At 42.0% G+C, this 18,998-nt stretch overlaps 1 protein-coding gene across 5 annotated transcripts in view; it reads right to left on the bottom strand.

Moving 5' to 3' along the window:
• Positions 1–18,998, bottom strand: part of ABCC1 (ATP binding cassette subfamily C member 1) — a 54,021-nt gene that overhangs the window by 1,776 nt on the left and 33,247 nt on the right. For 2 of the 5 annotated variants that reach the window (XM_030483340.1, XM_030483336.1), the window contains exons 17-30: positions 18,640–18,816; positions 17,443–17,610; positions 16,887–17,064; positions 11,752–11,836; positions 10,351–10,489; positions 9,225–9,432; positions 8,146–8,456; positions 7,111–7,310; positions 6,525–6,651; positions 6,066–6,167; positions 4,967–5,113; positions 3,594–3,752; positions 1,926–2,092; positions 973–1,167 (exon numbers count right to left, since the gene is read on the bottom strand). In XM_030483340.1, coding sequence (XP_030339200.1) covers positions 973–1,167; positions 1,926–2,092; positions 3,594–3,752; positions 4,967–5,113; positions 6,066–6,167; positions 6,525–6,651; positions 7,111–7,310; positions 8,146–8,456; positions 9,225–9,432; positions 10,351–10,489; positions 11,752–11,836; positions 16,887–17,064; positions 17,443–17,610; positions 18,640–18,816 — 2,363 coding nt within the window. Of the gene's footprint in view, positions 1–972; positions 1,168–1,925; positions 2,093–3,315; positions 3,436–3,593; positions 3,753–4,966; positions 5,114–6,065; positions 6,168–6,524; positions 6,652–7,110; positions 7,311–8,145; positions 8,457–9,224; positions 9,433–10,350; positions 10,490–11,751; positions 11,837–16,886; positions 17,065–17,442; positions 17,611–18,639; positions 18,817–18,998 lie in introns of those variants that run through there. The other 3 variants (XM_030483338.1, XM_030483337.1, XM_030483339.1) reach the window with 3 other exon arrangements.

Genomic DNA, 18,998 nt, shown 5'->3' with positions numbered 1-18,998 from the left:
TCAAGGTGAGTCAGTGTCCCCAAGACCTTGCAAGACCTGGGATAACCCTCCCATAATGCTGCACCATATCAACTGCTGTTATACAGCTTCTGCTGACAAGATACAAATACAGACACAGCTTGTGCAAAACAAACCTGCAACTGGAATTAGGAAGCTTAAAAAACAAGTTACCACAGTCAGTAAATCAGCTCACAGTTAAAACACTGCCTTCAGCTACCTCCACTAATCGGCCAGGCACTGCAGGGACGCTTGCTAAGTCCTGAGCTGGTGCTACTGCAGTGTTACTGTGACTGAACTGGGTGATCATCGGTGACGGTGGTGCTGGTGCTGGGCCTGGAACAGGCAATGTTCCTGTCACTTATCTTTCCCTATTGACAGCACAAAGATTGGTCTATAGAAGTACACAAATATCTTATCACTGGTCACTTTGCTCTCTGCCATTCTGTGGTAAGAAGGATAAGAGCACTTAAATTGAAATTATGAGACAACAACTCTGCCCTCAACCACACCTTAGCAAGTTGAGGATGAGGGAGGACGTATGAACTATAACCAACAGCGATGGAAACAGAAACATGGAATAAACTTCAGAAAAGCCCAGGACCTGCCCCTTTGATTCCTTATGCTGTCTGAGCTCTCAAAAGTTCTGATGTCTTGTCCAGCTGTGCCTAAATTAGGTCAAGACCCAGGAATAGACTCATGTCGTTGCCTCCCTCCCCCTCCTAGTTTGCCTGGACAGGAATGGCATAACAGCGGTGCAACAGAGGGCTCAGAGGAGCTTCCTAGCCCAAGCATAGCCACCGCAAGCCAGAACACGCACATCACACCCATCAGAACAGGGATTCCAGCAGCTCTCTGGAGAGGTGGCTAAAAACGCACTGGCAAGCATTTAGCAAACACAAAGATGCTCACTTAAGTAGAGCACAGTACAGTTCACACATACCATTCTTCAAGATAAAAGTGGTATTACTTTACCTTGTGTAGTCCATGATTGTGTTCAGACGATGTGCTATAGTTAATACAGTACATTCTTCAAATTGAGACTTTATTGTTGACTGTATAAGCTTATCTGTTTCAAGATCAACAGCAGCTGTGGCTTCATCTAGAACCAGGATTTTGGACTTCCTGAGCAGAGCTCGTGCCAGGCACACCAGCTGGCGCTGTCCCACACTACACAGACGGAACGGGAGGGTGGAAAAAAAAGTTAGAACAAGTTTGCAGTATTCATTTTGAAGCCTAGCAATTCCTTATTCTTAAGTACAGGTGCCAAGAATCCTGCAAAATAGATAGGGTTGTCTTACTACTTCACTGCAGAGTATCTAAGAGCATCTGAAACTACAGCCCCCTCACAATGAAGTCCTGGCAATGTAATAAGAGAATACATTACAAATGGTTTCAGCATAACTGCATCAGGCTGATTGACTGAATTGATGAGTATTGAGGACTGGACTTCATATGGTTTCTACTGACTGAACATATATCTCTGTTATGGTGCAAAAAGCAAATTAACAGCTTAGAAAACTTGCATCTGTTGGGCAAATGTTATCGTAAATTCAGAACGTCCACTCTAAATAGCAGGCTACTAAAATCCTTTCCAAGCCTGCCCAAGCTATCAAACCTTGCAGCATTCTGATTATTTCTTAAATTACTTTAAATTCCAAAACTTGAGAGTTTAAAATATGTTGAATAAGACCTAGTTGGTTGACTGCCTAGTCATGGATTAGGAATTCCCCAACTCCCTCCACAAATCTCATACAGGGCAGCCCACACTGCATTGCTACTGCTAGTAAGCAACATACAGTCCCAAGTGAGCTGTAAAGTTTCTGGAAATGGAGAGTCTAGTTGCAGATAGGAGGGCACACACACACGTGTCTCAGTTGCCATTTCGTTCTTAAGGCCATTTTCACAAGCATAGCACTTTGACATACCTGAGGTTCTCGCCACCTTCAGCACAATCATGATTAAGTTTAGCAGGAAGGGATGATACAAAGTTTTTCAAGTGAGCCAATTCCAAAGACCTCCAAATGTCTTCATCAGAGCATTGGTCAAAAGGATCAAGATTCATACGCAGAGAGCCAGAAAACAATACTGGATCCTAGTTGCAGAAAGAGGTCATTGAAAATGCACATAGAACATGGCAAATGCTCTGAAAGTATTTCTTAGTGAAAGAAAAATAACATGTCCAGACACAGTTGCAAGCACACTCATCTACTGGATTTAGGAGTGAGACCTCACTTTTTCCAGTAACAGCAAGTTCTTCTCCCTCATCCTTACTCCTTATGCCTCTTCGGGGCCTGACCTCTGCCCCTCTGCAGACTCTGGCACTCCAGACCTTACCATGAGCAGTAACTCATGAATCCAGGAAGGAAAAAACCAAACAAACAAACAAAAAAAAAAACCACAAACAGACAAACAAAAAAAAAAAAAAAAAAAAACAACCCAGAAAACAAACCAGCCTGTTTTCTTTTTACTGGGCTACTTAGTTAAAGAACAGCTACTCCCTGCTCAACCTTCTGCCTGCAGGGACTACTAGGTCAGCTTTCCACTTCTTAGTGAATTACACCATTTGTAGATATTTCAGAAAGCTTCAGCTGCAGTATTAATGGAATGAATGCATTTTTTTCTTCGACATGGAGAAATACTACTTTGGAAATACTTTTGACCTAGTAGTGTCAGACTGATGCAAAGAAAGAAAAGTTCTCCCCAGATTTCCAAAAGAAGCAGTGCAGAAAACCTTCTGCAGTGTGCTCATTTTTGCCAGCGTGCTGCAATGATGATTTATACAACTACATTTTATGATCTTACTGTGAATCAGAAGAGGCAGGCAGTAAAGGCCACACAGTAAGAACAAGACTTAAGACTAAGCCCAGTACTTGTAATACTCTATTTCCAAATGTTTTGGACTATCAAACCCACAGTTGCTGGGCTAGACTGGGATGGTTACGTACAGGTTTCTGTGACTGAACAGTACTGCACACCTCACTCATGAGATCCTTCCAAACTCAGAATTCTTTGTACAAAGGCCCAAAGAGTGCATATCGAGCCTGAAATCGCAATGCAAAATCTCAATCCCTCACAAGTAGACTACACCGTACCTTCATTCCATTTCTAAAAAGAATGGAACTACCTAAAATGAAAGTGGAAACTGATCTCTAAAAAAACCTCCCCTGAGGGCTCTCCCCGGCTGAAAATACTTGGACTTTACTTCCCCTCTACTGGCCAAAAAAGCAATGGTCTCAGTTAACCAAGGGACACCCACCAGGTGTTCATCTGGAATCAGACCTCCCCAGTCAGTAAAAGCTGTCTATAGTAATTAAATAATTAGCGTGGGATTCTGACAAAGCCCATGAGTCCAAAGGCCAAGGTTTTGCTTCCACATTGCAACTCAGCCATAGCCAAGATCCTACTTGTTACCAGCACAAACAAATGGAAGCCAGTCTAGGAAAAAAGCTTGGTTTCAAGTTCCATGAAAGAGCATGCTGAAATGACTCAATTTCATAGCTATAAATCAGAAAAGGAAGATTGTCCCCAGTATATATTACAGCAACAGCATTGTGACAGACTGAGTTCTGGTAATGGCAGGATTTCACACCTACCTGAGGGATGATGGTGATCTTGAACCGCAAGTCATGGAGCCCTATCTTTGCAATATTAACTCCATCAATAATAATTTCTCCTTCAGCTGCTTCATTAATCCGAAACAAACCTAAAGTAAGTGAGGATTTTCCAGCTCCCGTTCTTCCAACTATTCCAATCTGTTGGGAAGAAATACAGGAACAACTTACTCCACAAGAGTTAAAGCATTTCCAAGCATCCACCTGAAACTGACATATTTTCAGAAGGCTGTCATATTTGCTGGGCTATTAAAGCCCCAAAGCAGCATAACAAATTGAAGCTGATCAAAGTGGAAGAAAAATCACTGGATATGAAAAAAAAAAAGGCAAGAACAAAAAGAAGTCTCAAAATTTGCAATCCAATCACTTAAGTTCTCAATTTTTCTAGAAAAGCAGATGGAACTGGGTAGAGCAGGCCAAAGTTCCCTAATCCTTTGTTTGGTTCATGCTTCACAGCCATACTTGCTGACTTGACATTTATCTTGCTTGAATTTATAGCAAACACACACCAAAAGCACTTGGTTTCATCCTGCATGTTTTGCCTCCCAGTTGACTGAAGTCTCCACCAATTCTTTTTTGATTTTTTTAAATAAAAGATTGCTGCTGTGGTCAGTTGATCTCTCTCTTGCCATCTGCCCTTTCTAACCACTCTTGAGGCAGTATTCTGCCCATATAGGTAGAAAGTGGGCACTCAGGAAAAAAACCAAATGCCTACTTGGATACCATAAATAAGGAAGCCAGGCAATAGATCTTGCAGCTACCTTTTATGCTGCCATGCAAGAACACATTATTGTTAGACATCACAGAATCCACATAGGACTGAGGAAGGATGCATGTGAGCACATGTGCAAAGAAGCAGCAGGAGACACACACACACATATCATCGTTGGTTTGGCCAGATCCAGAGAACCTATTCTGAAGTCCCAATTTTCCTGCAGAGCCTCACCTTGCAACTTCAGTCTTACTAGATCAGGGCTTCCCCCCTCTACTTAGTAGCTCATTTTCTTAAGACTATAGTTAATCTCTCTGCAACCTGTACTCCTCTTTGGTTACAGCAAACAAATTAACAAAATTTCCTGGGAAGGGGAGAGAAGACAGCATAAACCTCACCTCCTTATGAATCCAGACCAAAAGATACTTCGCAAGCCCGCATAATAGTTTATCCCATGATGCAAGACACCTTGAAAAGGATAAGAGCCCACGGTATCTGCCAGTTACATTAAGACTGATTCTACAGAAGCTTTTCTAGTTCTTGAAGACACAAGACACACTACAGACCAGGGTTAGACCTCTCTTTGGCTTACGCATGCAGGCTTATGAACAGTAACACTCTACTATAAATTCAGGTTCATTACCTTCTCACCCCCATTTATGGTAACATTTATGTTTTTCAGAACCAAATCCAAGTCTTCTCGGTAACGTAAACCATAGCCTCGAAACTCAATCTTCCCTTCCTCAGGCCAGGTACTCGCTGGGGCAGTTTGTTCAATACTCCATTCAGCCTGAAAGAACCACACAAACACATCTGATCAGTTCCTCCTTCAAGTGAACATGGGCTCAGTATAAGTGTGTAATTTGCAAATGGAACTGCGATGATGATGGGAAAAGAAGGAAAGAGCTGCCTCAAGGCAGATGAAATGGCATATACAGCCAAGGGCTTTGCTATCACAAGTCCCACTTGCTAATTAAACTTTCCTTTTATAAAAGGCAGAATCATACAGGCAGCACGTATTCAAATAACCTAATTGTACACCCCCATCACACTAAGTAAACCACTGGGGAAGCCAGACATACGACTAGAAGCAGTTTATCTGAGGCATAAGCACCAGAAGATTAACAAGCTGGTAAAGTAAACAGCTGCTGCCTCAGCCTCCCACAGAGGTGGGAGAGGAGAGAACCTACCCCACTGAATTCACTACCAGTGCCAAAAGGCTTTTAACTGTATAAACACTGAACCTGAAAAAAAAATTTAGGAAGGGTCCTCGTAAGTTTTGGCTGCAAGTTCAGGTTCAAGTGACAGGCAAGGCAAATAGAAGCCATGGGGAACTCCGTTCTGTAGCCAATTGCAGATAAAATGAGTTGTCAGGCAATTTGAATCTCAACAAAACAAGTAAAGCCTCTTTACTCTCCACACTGAGAGCAAAAAAGAAAAATACAAATTAAAAAAATAATGTTTAAGGACATAGGAAATCAAAACATTTGTACAGCTCTACTGCTTAGCCCAGGGCAGACCAGCATATTTGCTAAATAACGTGTAAGTATCAGTGGATACACTTCAAAAGCAGTCACAGGAACTACCGACTAAGATCTAGACTGTCTCTAGAGGGAGGGCACTGACAGCACTAAGCTCTACCCTATCCCTCAGCTCAGACGACAGCTCCAACCCTGTTCAGCCAAGCTTGAGAACTCAGAACAGAGCAGACTTCTACAGGTGTGGTGGACAACTCAATGTACCTCTTTCTCCATTTCAGCATATTCTTTGACCCTTTCAACAGCAACAATGTTGGTTTCCAGCTCAGACGACATGCGAACTAGCCAGTTCAAGTATGCTGTAATCTGCAAGAAGAAAAGAAGTCCAGAAGCAGTTTACACTAAGTAAGTTCCCTGCAATAAATAAAGAATACAGAACAACCAAAGCACTGCAAGTTCATGGAATGCATAAACATAGACAAGCTCTTGGCTAATCAGTGCTGGACAGTAGGAAAGTCCAGATGCTTTTAATATGCAGGGGATCAGTTGTCTTTGCCACATCCCCTCACATAGGCAAGGCACAGAAGGAACTTCCCATCATCTTTCTACATGCTACTTGTAGTTATTCTCTTCCTATGTTCCCTCTAAAGCCATAGCAAGGTTCCGACTTTATGATGCAGTCTTACAATTCAGAGCCTTTTTTTTTAATTAAGGTAAAATCACCTGTAGTGAGTAGGACACTGAGAGGCCAACCAGTCCTGCACTGAGTTTGTTGCGTGCCATCACTGCAAACAATGCTGCAAAGAGGACAATACAGTTCCCCACGTACTCCAGTCGGACAGCCAGCCACCTGCAAGACAGAAAACTGTAATGCATCTTTTTGGTAATTCACCAAGAGAGTAATTAGAAACATGGTCAACCAGTGTTCTGTCACATCTTGGTTTTGAAAAGATTAATAATATGGCATCTGCATACCACCAGTGACACAGGAACTGAGAGATATCTGAGGTTCTGCTCCAGCAGCATGCAAACCTAGAGGCATCCAAAATTAACAAACCTTTCATGTGCATAAATTCCTGTCTTAGTTCAGAAAGCACTTGTAGTTAACATTGGGGTCAATTAATCAAAGTCAGGAACCCTCAGAAAGAAAAGAAATTCAGAAGATCTTAATTCCATCATAGGAGTTTAAGCAAAACATCTGTGAAATATATATCTACACAGGCTCCCCTATCCTGGACAAATATGCTGAGAGCTGTGATTGATGTCCTCCCTATATAACTGCCTTTCAGTATTTCAACCCCACTGTTACCTGTTTGCAACAATGCTTGGATAATAAGCTTTCTGATTTTCATCCACTTTCTTGTCATTCTGCTTTATAAAACGTTTCTGCTCCTCAAAGGCTCGAATGACGCTGACTCCCAGGAGGGTCTCATTGAAGTGAGAATACACAGGAGAACGACTGACGGACTCAAGACGTTTGAGCTGGCGAGAAGTGGCCACATAAAACCTCTGCAAATCAGAGTATGAGAATTATGGTTACATCCAGACTGCGTCTGAAAATACAAAGGGAATCATAAGGGAGTCTCCTGCTGTTTGGGCTGTTAGTTAGAGGATTCAACTTTCACATGGGAATACATGCCCTCTCCAACACTTTTGGGCCTAAAAGACCATTACATACACGCTGTGGTCTTTAAACAACTGCTAATCAAACTATCTCATGAGATGGCCATTTTCTCCTCTTTCTCTTCTCTGCAAGCTTAGTTCAACAGTAGAAAACACACATCACCACCTTTGAGGTTTACTAATGGAGCATAAGAGATTCACTAATTCATGAGTCTAAGCCAAAATCCAGCTTCTTCTCTCCTATCTGGCTCTACTAGACTTCTAAGAGTAAAGCAAGAGTGAAGCAAGCACACCCTGCCTACACAAGACAGGAAAGGCTGCCATCGTTTCTCTTGCCCTGTAAACAATATTCTGAAAAAACAGGCACACCAGCAATGCATACGTTCCCCTCTAAAGGTTACCCTTTTGTCTGGAAGTTTTAGAAAAGCTCATAGGTTTTCCGTATTTGGGCTCTGAGCAACAAGCTATGCGAAATTTGCCCAAAAATCTAATGGCGTTTTTATAAAGTTTGCTTAGGTATTAAAGGATAACTTTCTGCACAGAAGCCATTCTACAGTTGATAATGGATGAAAACGCTCTGCTAACATCAGCTAATCAGTAAACCATGCAAAGTACAGTCAGCCAAGCATGACTCAAGTCAAACACTAGTGAAGAGTAAGAACTGCCTTAAATAACCAAGGGTGAGTGACTGCTGGTCCCAGTGCCCCCAGGGACTCCTTACCTGCACAAACAAGTAGACAAGTCCCAGAGGTGGAATAATGACAGCAGCTATAGGTGTGGCCAGCAGAATGATGATACAAGCCCCTATCACATTAAATGTTGAACCCATGAACATCTTGATGATTGGTGGAATGGCAGAGTCAATGGTATCTAGCTCCTTAGAGAAACGGTTCACCAGATTTCCACTGGGTGTACGTTCAAAGAAACTCATTGGAGACCTGAGTACGTTGTGCAGCAGGTTAAGGTGCAGGTGTCGTGAAGCAAATATTCCCCCTACTGACACAACCATTGAGTAGCCAAACACAGCAATACCTAGAAAAGAAGACTTGTTTTTAACTGCTTCAACCTCTCACACAAAACATCTTCCTCATTTTGCCATCATTTACCATTAGCACGTGTATAGTATGACAAAAAGAAAAAAAATGGTGAAATCATTGCATTTCTCTCATTAAAAAATTTTGTGTAACATTTGAGTGCTTTCCTTGAGTAAACCCACTGAATTTTAATGTGGTATTTAGTTTTTATTGCAGGATTTTTATGGCAGTTCTGAAGTAGGGTAGCTGGAGTATTAGGTTTAATGGCAAACAAACTTTGACCACAAAGACACATAACGAAAAGCTGCTGAGCTGGACTTGCCGTGGTGCCATAGATAGACCCACAAGTGGTCAGATGAAACACCAGCCTGAGCAGCTCAGCCAGGTTGCGTCTGCAAGGAGGTAACGTAGCCATGGCCTCCAGTGACAAACTGTCCCTGCAAACCAGGCTAGCACAGTTTGTTGACAGGCCAAGGAGCCATTTCTCAGGTCAGACATTTTGTCACCAACTGCTGCTCATCAGCCCCTGCAAACCACTTTTGTTCTCCTTTTGTACAAATGAAAGAAAATCATATTCACTACCTGAATGATTTTACAGGTTGGTTTGCTTGCCTTGTTTGTTTTAATTCCAAGTTTTTCAGCTTTCTATGAAAAACCACACTCAAATCCTTAGCAAACTGCTGCTGCAGTTCTCAGGATACAAGGTCACCAAGAGCATTAGAAACATTCTGAACCAGCTACTTAAAATAGGTAAGAACAAGCAAACCTTGAGAAATTCCCAGTGCTCCATACACTCCCAGTCTGACATTTGTGTAGTGCTGTGTCCCATTGATAACAGGATCATCTGTCCATAAACTCAGCCAGTAATTGGAAGCCAGGGATGCTATATGATTACACATAAAGAGGAAAATGCTCAAGAAAGAGATGAAGAGTCCAATTGCTTTCATATAGTCCCAGTACACTGTTGCCTTTACCTGAAGACAGAAGGAAAAAAAGAAATATTCATTTTGCAGATCAGGTTTCAAAACCAGCCGTTTTCCCTTCTTCAACACCTATTTAAAGTCAGTATCCCTGCATCAGGCCATAAAAACACAACAGCTGCACTCTAGAGAGCCACTGCTTGGGAACAAATGCTGCAAAGCATTCTATGGAGACATGCCAAACCCAACATCCCTTCAGGGCAGGCACACATCATCTTTCCCTTGTCTTCCACGGGAAAGGGAAGAGTAGGGATAGAGCTGCCTGAAATAACACAGAGTATCAGTGGCAGAGCCAGAAACTTCACTAAGGAGTTCCAGGTTTTGGCGCTCTCTTTTTACCACAAGATTATATGGCCTTTAATTAGACCCTTGCTCACATGGCTCCTATCCTATGATCTATCTTTAACCAGAGGATTCAAGCAACATTGCTAGGAGGTGTAACTGCCATTTTCCCAGGAACCTCACTCTCAGGTTTCTCAGAGAGCCCTGGGTATCCTGGGATTCGATACTTGTGTCTCCAGTGGAAACTTGGCTTAAATTCATCTGATTCAATTCCAGCTCCTTACACTGAAGGGCACATTTCATTAGGTCACCTCATTTGTCACAACCTCTCTCCAAGAAACAGTTGCAAGGTTTTCAGTCCTTTTAAACTTTGATGCGGTCAAGCCTGTCATCTTAAACAAAAGGTTTGGTGTCAGCACTCTTTCTGTGGGCAAACCTGGGGCTCAGCTTCAGGAGCAGAGGACACAGCAACACTTTCATGAAGTACTATACAACAGGCAGCAAGTCCAAGAATACACTCAGCCCTTTCTCACGCCAGTTACATGGGCTTCAGAAGCTATTTTTTCCTGAACCCTGTGGATTTTTCTGAAACTGAAAGAGGGTGCAGGAAGTGGGAATAGGAGACCTTACCCTCCCTGTCTTCGCTGTGTCAGCCTCCGTCAGTTTCCAGGAATTCTTTTCAGCCAGTGGCTTCTGCAGCTCTGCTGTGCTGCTGTGGTGCTGTGACTTCCCGGTGTCCCGGCTGTATGTTGAAGAGTTACTGAGTTGCCTGTTTGAAGACATGTGTTTTTCAGTCTTGGCATGATACAGGCCAGGTATGTGTTTACTTCATAAATAGACTTGAACAGTCCATGGCTCCACCTCAGTGTCTTACATTACGATGGTCATAATCAATCTCCTAACCAGCCGTCATCAGTGGTTATTAGTGCTTCCCTCCTCCCCAAACAGTGCACTCCTAATCCTCCCTGACAGCATTCAGCTCCCAAGTGCCCACCTTCAGATATGAGTAACAGGCTACCCAGTCAAAGTCTTGGTTGTGTAATCAAACTTCAGAAAGAGAAACGCCTGGTAATCACCAACATCAGCCTTTACAAACCCTATAATCATATACACACTGCAGCCACTGAAGTGCAAAAAGGGTACCCGCACTGGCATCAAAACGGGCAATTTTACTGCCAGGCACTCATTAGCTTCCAGAAATACAGGATCTCTAAAGTGCCGTAAGAATAAGGCTATCTCATAGACTATGAGATGATTGGGGGAAGGTATAATCAGAGTGATTGCCTTTAGCCTCTCTCAAGCATAACAGCAGCTGTATTAGGTCAGACTAAAGGCCTGCTTGGCACTTTATCCCATCTGACAGCAATCAAATGCAGAAAAAGCCTCAGGAAAGCATACAAAAGCTGGACTAGCCAGTGCGATACTCTCCCTTTTATGCAAGAAAACCCCCAGTTCGTTATAACACAATAGTTTCTTCAAATGGAAAGAACAGCATGAGAGTGCTATGTGTGCAGACACAAATGCACAACAATTTGTACCAACAACTGGAGCGTGGCTCCAGCCTCAGAAGCTCATATAGCCAGGTATGAGCAACTGGGAAGACTGGGATCTAGGGGCAGCTACTGGGCAGACTGAGCATCTAAGCCCATCTACTGGAGGGATCCAATGTGTACATACACATATAATATATTCTCACTAGTGAACCTCCATCCTGCTCAGCCAGAGATGGGAACAGGATGAGGCCATTTGGTGCTGTGTTTCAGGGATGCTCTAAGTGTCCCTGATCTGTGTGGGTGGCCATGTGCATAGTATACTCTACATGCACATGTCTGATGGTAGTACACCTTCATCCTTCCTACTGTTGGACCTGGAGCCATGGAGCAGCAGAAGCCTTGACTGTCTCAGGCTGCTGGATCTAGCATGATATATTTTTCTCTAACAAACACTATAAACACCAAATTACTGTTTGTCCACAGCTGAGTAACAGGATGGAAAAGGGATGGAAGAGAGACAGACAGACAGACTACACACCTATGCATCAACTTTCCAGGGGCTTCATTCACAAGGATTCCATTTTCTACCGGCTTTCCTTCCTTTCCAGATGGACTATTTGTATCTGGAGGGATGAAAGCGTAAACAAGGACACAGTGAGGCAGTGAAATACAAAGGTTTAATTTCAATCCTAAATACCAGGTGTGGTCCTAATGTGCCAAGAAACCAGGGAACACAAATATTTACAGATACCAACAGATAACCGACCAGGTGAACAAATCAGTTTAGTTCCATCTCCAACAGGATTAGTTGTTATTAGGGAACATTTATTTTTCTATCAAATGTAGGTCAGTAATGATCATGTAATGTAATTGTGAGGACTTACGTTAAAGCATACAACACCAAGTCACATTACGATTCATTCAGGGGAAAGGGGCTGATGGGGACACCCACTTCAACCACTCGTCTTCAAACCACACCTTTTACACAGTTAACTATAAATTATTTTCATCTTAGAACTCAATGAGATGTTCTAGTAAACGAAAAAGCTGCAATAACAGCAGGCATGTACTATTAATTTTAGTCTTGTTATCCCACACCATCCCATTTGCAACAAGATGCAGCACACGAGACAATTCTCTAAAACACTTCACAGAACCTGTTAGCTCGAAATATTAAGCTTTCTCTGAGCAACTTAATTCAGTGTAATACAGTGCCACGAGTAAAACTTCAATGTTCAACTTATGTTACCATTTTCCTAATATAAACCAAATGATTGACTCCTAAAGAATTAGCTGTCAGGTGAACGGAACTCTATTTTCAGGTATGAAAGTCAATCCAGAATCTGTAGCAAAAAGAACTTTGCATTTTAAAGGATCTATGCATAATTTATGCAAACAGAAAGCCCCACCTGCATCTATTCAAAAGATATGCACGAACATTTGTGTCGATCTGCAGTCTGAAGGTTTCATGGTTTTATACTAAAGCAAAATATATATGTATAAAAAAAACAGTTCATAAGTACATTAAGTGTGGACTGCTTGAACATAAAGCTGTTCCCTCCTGTGTCTGCAAACTGAATATTGGTTTATTACTCTAAACACCCAAAGTTAAACTCTTCAGTGTGATCTAGAAGAAGAAAAAAGGCAAAAAATGTGAAGTAGTGAAAAGTTGAATGACTCAGTTCTTATTTATATGGATAAGAGGAAACCAATATGGGACTACTGGTTATTTTAAGCACTGGACAGCATTTATTTTTAAAGGCTCCCTTCTGAAAATCAGCAAGCATTCCAGCCTCATATTGCTCAAGAGAATCACTGAAGTTCTAAACCCACATGAAGAAAGTAATACCACAAATAAACCATCCTCCCCTAACAGCTCTTAAATTTGATTTCATGTCATAGGCTACAAAGATATCCTTCCTGCTTATACTGCATTTAACTTTTGAAAATGAAAAATGCCATAGTACATCTGGCATGTGCACATAGGGAACAAGCTCACTGAATGAGAGCTGTTGAAAAATGTGTCTAGAAATTCTGAAAGGGAACAGCTGCAAAGTACAGAAAACACGAGAACAAAAAAGACCTTTGGGGCTCAGTCCCGAATGATGCCTCTTTGGGTACACTCACTACAGTCTTAAGTCCAGCATGCATCTTTAAAATTTATCTAAAGCTTCCTCATGGAAGTGTTTGAGATAAAGAATTCCTGCTGATCGAATTACAAGCTGACACATCAACTGTTGCAGAATCACAGAAACAAGCACCATGCAAACCAAGCAGTTACCTTCTAAGGTGCAGACAAAATTCTTCTAGTAACAACTCAATCACTTGTAAATGAACTGCAGCTACTCATATTACTCCAATGCAAGCACTAATACAAAGTCACATGGCAAAAAAGCAAGTTACCTGTTTCCAGAGGTTCAACTGTTCCTTCTAATGAAGGATCTGAATCTAAAAGTATATGTAATTAACTTTTTCCAGAACACACTCAGCCATTTTCAATCTTTACAAACACAAACACATCCAAGTAGCACAACCTAAACCACAAAACCACAAATGCCCAAGGCAGGATCAAATTTGCTGAAATGGACTTCTTTTTAATCCCAAGCCTCATATACAGCCAAAAAAGACAACCTTGAGGAAAAAGAAAAAATCCAAATCAGACAGCTCCCAGTGAATGATCAAGAAACTTCCTTTCTTTCAAGATATGCACTAATGAAGAGAGAATCAAAAAAAGTGACTCTCAAGTGGCCTCATACTGACAATCACAGAAAAACCTCACCGTGTACAGGGAACTACCATATGCATTTTCCCCAGTAGTGACAAAGAGACTTCATTCAAGTCTCTGAGCTTAACATTGAAGATGCAAAGCATCGTTTCATGGCAACTTTTGTCCACATGGCTGTATCTCTCCTCCCGCAGCTCTGCTATTCTTAGAGGAGAGCTGTAGTAGTACAGGTTTACTTAATCCTATCTACTCTGTAGTCCCCAGTCATCATCCTAAGTAGACAGTTTATGAAACAGTGAGATACTGCACCCTTCCAAGCATCTTGATACCCTAACAGCACCTCATCTTGAGTGAATATTTGTTTCTACCATTTGGGGCAGAGGCTGCAAATAGCTTTTACTTTATGAGAGAGAGAGTCGAGTTTTGCTAGAAATAAAAAGAATTTAAGAGAAAGTCAGATTATTTCCTGACACAGACAGGTGTTTCCTGAATTACCACAACATTTGGAGAAGAGCCAGCACATTCAATGCTTAACTCTTGCCTTCCAAGGAGTCAGAAAGAAGCACCCAACCATCCCTACAGGCATCATACAAGCTATCTTAACTATCCAACATTGCTATTAAACTTATTCAGCTCATGCTGTTACAAAGAAGCACAGCCACAAAATAGAGGCATGCCGGGCTATACTGGGAGACCGTGTTGATCATGAAGCACAATGCTTTTCCTTACAGATATGAAATCCCAGCTCATAACACCAAATTCATTTTTATAATGAAATACACACTAGGTACAAAGCCAGGAAGCTGTCTTCCTTTCAAATTCAGCACTTGAAAAATAAATATTTTTTTTTCCTTGCTGCTGCAATTGGGAAGCAACTTATAGAGGCCAAGCAAGGCCCTGCAGATCTTACTCCTGTACCATACTAGCTTTTCCAGACAGCACCCTTCTACTTTGTATGGGAGAAGAGCTGGCATTTGGGGAGCTAAGTCCACAAAATCTAAGAAAAAAAAAACCCAAACCAAAAGACATTCAAACTGAATAGCTACCAGTGACACATCAAGACAATTCCTTTCAAGATATGTAGATAGTTGAACCAAACTGTACAGTCCAGACAGTTAAAAAGTATTTCAACCTTATGATGCAGTTTCAATTCTATGGAGCCACTCTTACTCCCCACAAACATTGAATACAGCTCTAAGCTTTCAAAGGACAAACCAAAGTTTCTGCTGAAACCATTCGGAAAAAAACAGCAAAACCCCAACCCCCTCAACACGTTAAAACAAAAATGAAATCTGCTGCATTAGTTTGTATGAGAGACAAGGGAAAAGAGTCATAAGAAAGGTGATCTTAAAGTAACTATTTGCTACCTCTAGACCAAGAGGTATTACAGGAACAGTTACAGGGTGGGGACGGAGGAAGGGGGAACACAGGACACATCCAGATGGGGACATAGGATGACACCAAAAAAGACACGCACTCACAGGGGTCAAGGGCACGTCCATGACTCCAGACCAATCTGCACAGGCAGGAGTAGTACTGGCATCAGCAAATCAGCCACACTAAATGCCAGAGAACGGAACAACCGCTAAAAGCAAACTGAATTCGGATGCTTTGTATACAACCTGGGAGGTTATTTTACAAGTAGTTCCAGTTACTTTGGAGAAGATTACACGCCACAGACGCAGTAGGACATCCATTTCATGTACCCACAGCTGAAAGCAGCAGCACTGCGCATTGCACTCCCTGTGGCTGAGCAGCTACTGCTGCCACTCTTGTCGCTGCCTTGTGCGTCAAGTAGGATGCTCAAGAGGAAGAGGGAGCTCACACATCTCCTCTGAGCCATCCTGCAGACTCGCATGGGGGCAGCTTTCTTGAGTGGGGCGTTTTTCCCCACTCAGAAGAAATCGCATGAAGCTGAGGATGGGAAGGGAGGCAGTACAGCACACTGACAGCAGGTAACCCTCAATGGGAGAGAAGGCCTGGGAGGCAATGGGAAGCAGACTTGCAGCCAAACCTCAGAGGCTGGGTAGGAGTAGAGGCTTTCCCACTCTTGAAGAAGCAGAATGTATTCCAGTGAGAAAGCTCCAATCTAGAATTTTCTATTCTGCTCCATCTTAAGACTTCAGACATAAGGAAGCCTCCCTTTCAACATACGTGTGCACATCCTTTCCAGCTAGCTCAGGCTGACTCCCATCAGAGATTACTCTGTGTTTACTCAAGAACCTGTGATTTTTTAATATTTAGTGATCTCAATCCCTTCCTTGTTCTGGAGAGCCTGCTCTCCAGCAGTCAACAACAGGCATTTGCTACCAATGAGGCCTCAAGCACATGGCAACAACTTAACCCTCAAGCAAAGTGAAAGCACCCCTCATACTTTTCAGCATGAGCATATGAGGGAGTATCAGAAAGTCACCACAAGCAAACCACTGAAGAAAACAGGATGGAGGCAAGAGACTAAGTTTCCTTTTTAAAATCCAACACGACCATCTACAGCTGAAATATCTAAAGTACATTCCTGTATCAGTGCAGCTCTACAGCTGTTTTGTAAAGCAGAAGCAGGAGTCGAGTATCTGTTAGAAAAATGAGCTGCTGCTTCCTCCTCCCCATCCCCAACTGAACTATCTGCATAGAGAAGACATATCCTAATAAGCACAAGAAGGGTGTATAAACCCCTGCTGGCCTTTACTTGATCTCACAACCATCTGCATCATGCTTTAAGTGAAAGCAATTTTACTATAGATCTGCTTCACATTTTGCTGATTTTTAAGAAATAATGTGCATTTAATCTCAACTTCCAATGCCCTCAAGAAATAAGCACCTTTACGTATATCACAAGAAATAGTAATTTCTTTTAACCTTACTTCCACTGCTGATGTTTTTCCATTAACATGACTCCCTTAACATGTCGCACATCACCTTATCCCAAGAAAATTTATTTGTAAGCTTACCGCTGTTCTCCATGCTTTGTTCAGCGTTAGCATATGTACGAAGAAACTCGGCAAAAGCCCGATCTTGCTTCAGCAGCTCCTGGTAGGAGCCCATCTCAGAGATTTCTCCATCAGACATTACCAGAATCGTGTCCATTTGAGGCAGATAGTTGATCGCATGGGTTACCAAAACCCGGGTCTAAATAGCAAAAGAAAACCAAAGGTTTTTCTAACATCTCAGATTAGTAAATACAACGGTGGAACTACTGCTCATACTGCTTGAATTCTGGGTGTGATACAGTAAGAACTGTGGACAGGCATGTAGCATTTTTAAGAAAAAATACTGTCCTTGTCTTGATTTTTCTATTAGAGAACTGTGAATTACAGAAACCAGAGCACATTTCATTATAAAAACTCATGTGTTTTATAACAGTCCTCTAAAATCTCAGAAGGATGCTTTCATTTCTCAGACATTTGAGACAAGTTTGAATATGCAACTTGACAAACTTGGAATCTTTTAAACTCAGAAAAGAAAAACAGATCATTCTCTAGAGACAAGTATCTCATTATGACATACTTTATTTTTCAGGATTCCTTTTGGTCCAATAACATTTTCAAAAATATGTTTCCCAACATGAGCGTCAACAGCTGATAAAGGATCATCAAATAAACAAACATCTGCATTACAGTAAACTGCCCGAGCAAGACTGACTCGCTGCTTCTGTCCTCCAGACAAATTCACACCCTGGGGAAACAAGAAAATATGATCCCTTTACTCACAGCTGGAAAGAGATGTCTTGCCAGTTTGTGCATAAAGTCACAGGTGCTTTATGCAAATTAGCAAAATTTCATCATTGTATGAAACAGATGTCCATCGCAAATAATTTCACCACAACAGCAAAAGCAATCACAGTCAAAATCCTCTTGGAAAGAAGCACATCTATTCAGTTCTCACTGTCAGTAAGGGGCTAGTCAAGTGGTTGCTAGTCTTACAAAGCAATTAACCCAGACCAACCTACCTACTCTGTACATTCAGAGGCTACTTCTCAGCTGTATTTCTGCAGCGCTGCCTCTCATTTAACAAACTCTGTTCACACTCTACAATTTGGTTGGCCTACTGAGCAATAAGGAAGATAAAGCTGCAACCTTTACTGAATCTGGGGCTGTCAGTTGGCAGCTATACCCCTCCTATAACTAGTCAGCAGGCAAAGCATATACCCCTGTCTTCTGCAGAACATCAGCCCAGCAGAATACTACGCAGGTTACATACCCATAGCCTGCTAGCTATGTGGCTAGGGGATGACTAGTCCTGCTTCCATAGCAGAGCACTACAACATCCATGCAAGTTTCTAAATCCCACACCTAACATGTTTTCGCAACTAAGGGCCAGTTTTGTGTGGTAGCTGGTTTTAAGTTTTGTTTTGGAGGTTTGGGAGGGTGGGGGTGTTTGTTTTAAACGAAGTTACAGCATTCAGAAGATTCTCCTCCTCCTGTTTCCATACATTTTTGTGCTCTACGACCATGGCAACTTAAGAGATAATAAAAAATTGTCATTGCAAGATGCTTTTGCATTTGTAATGGGGGAGGGGGGTGTCCTCCCCTTTGAGGCTTAAAGACAAGGAAAACATACTACTCAAATTTGCCTCTTATTCTAGAGGATTTCTACTCTGAATGTTTTAAATTCAATACAACTTTAAAGATAAAGTAGAATAGAAGTCATACAGCCTTAAGTACAAGCAATAGCAGTGATATGGTAGAGTGGGTATTTAAATACCTTTTCTCCTATTTCTGTTTTGTCTCCTGCAGGAAGAATCTCTATATCAGGCAGCAGTGCACAAGCCTCAATCACACGCTTGTACCTGCTCTCATTCATCTCCCTTCCAAAGATAATGTTATCTTGCAGAGTTGCATTTTGGACCCAGGCTTGCTGAGGAACGTAGGCTACTGAGCCCTGCAAGAAAAATAAAAGTTCCTTATTTAGTACCTTAGACTAAAAGTCTGCACACAAAGTCAAAGCACAGCAGAGCTTTGTGAGGCAGGCAGTGCTAACCACCTCACAAACTGCCTATGGTCATTTCAAAACTTCGCCAAGTAGTTGTTGGGCTACCACCTCCTCCAAAATGTTATTTTTAT

Source organism: Strigops habroptila, chromosome 4, assembly GCF_004027225.2.
Source record: "Strigops habroptila isolate Jane chromosome 4, bStrHab1.2.pri, whole genome shotgun sequence".
NCBI classification, from domain to species: Eukaryota; Metazoa; Chordata; class Aves; order Psittaciformes; family Psittacidae; genus Strigops; species Strigops habroptila.
This window is presented reverse-complemented; position numbering and strand designations above follow the sequence as displayed.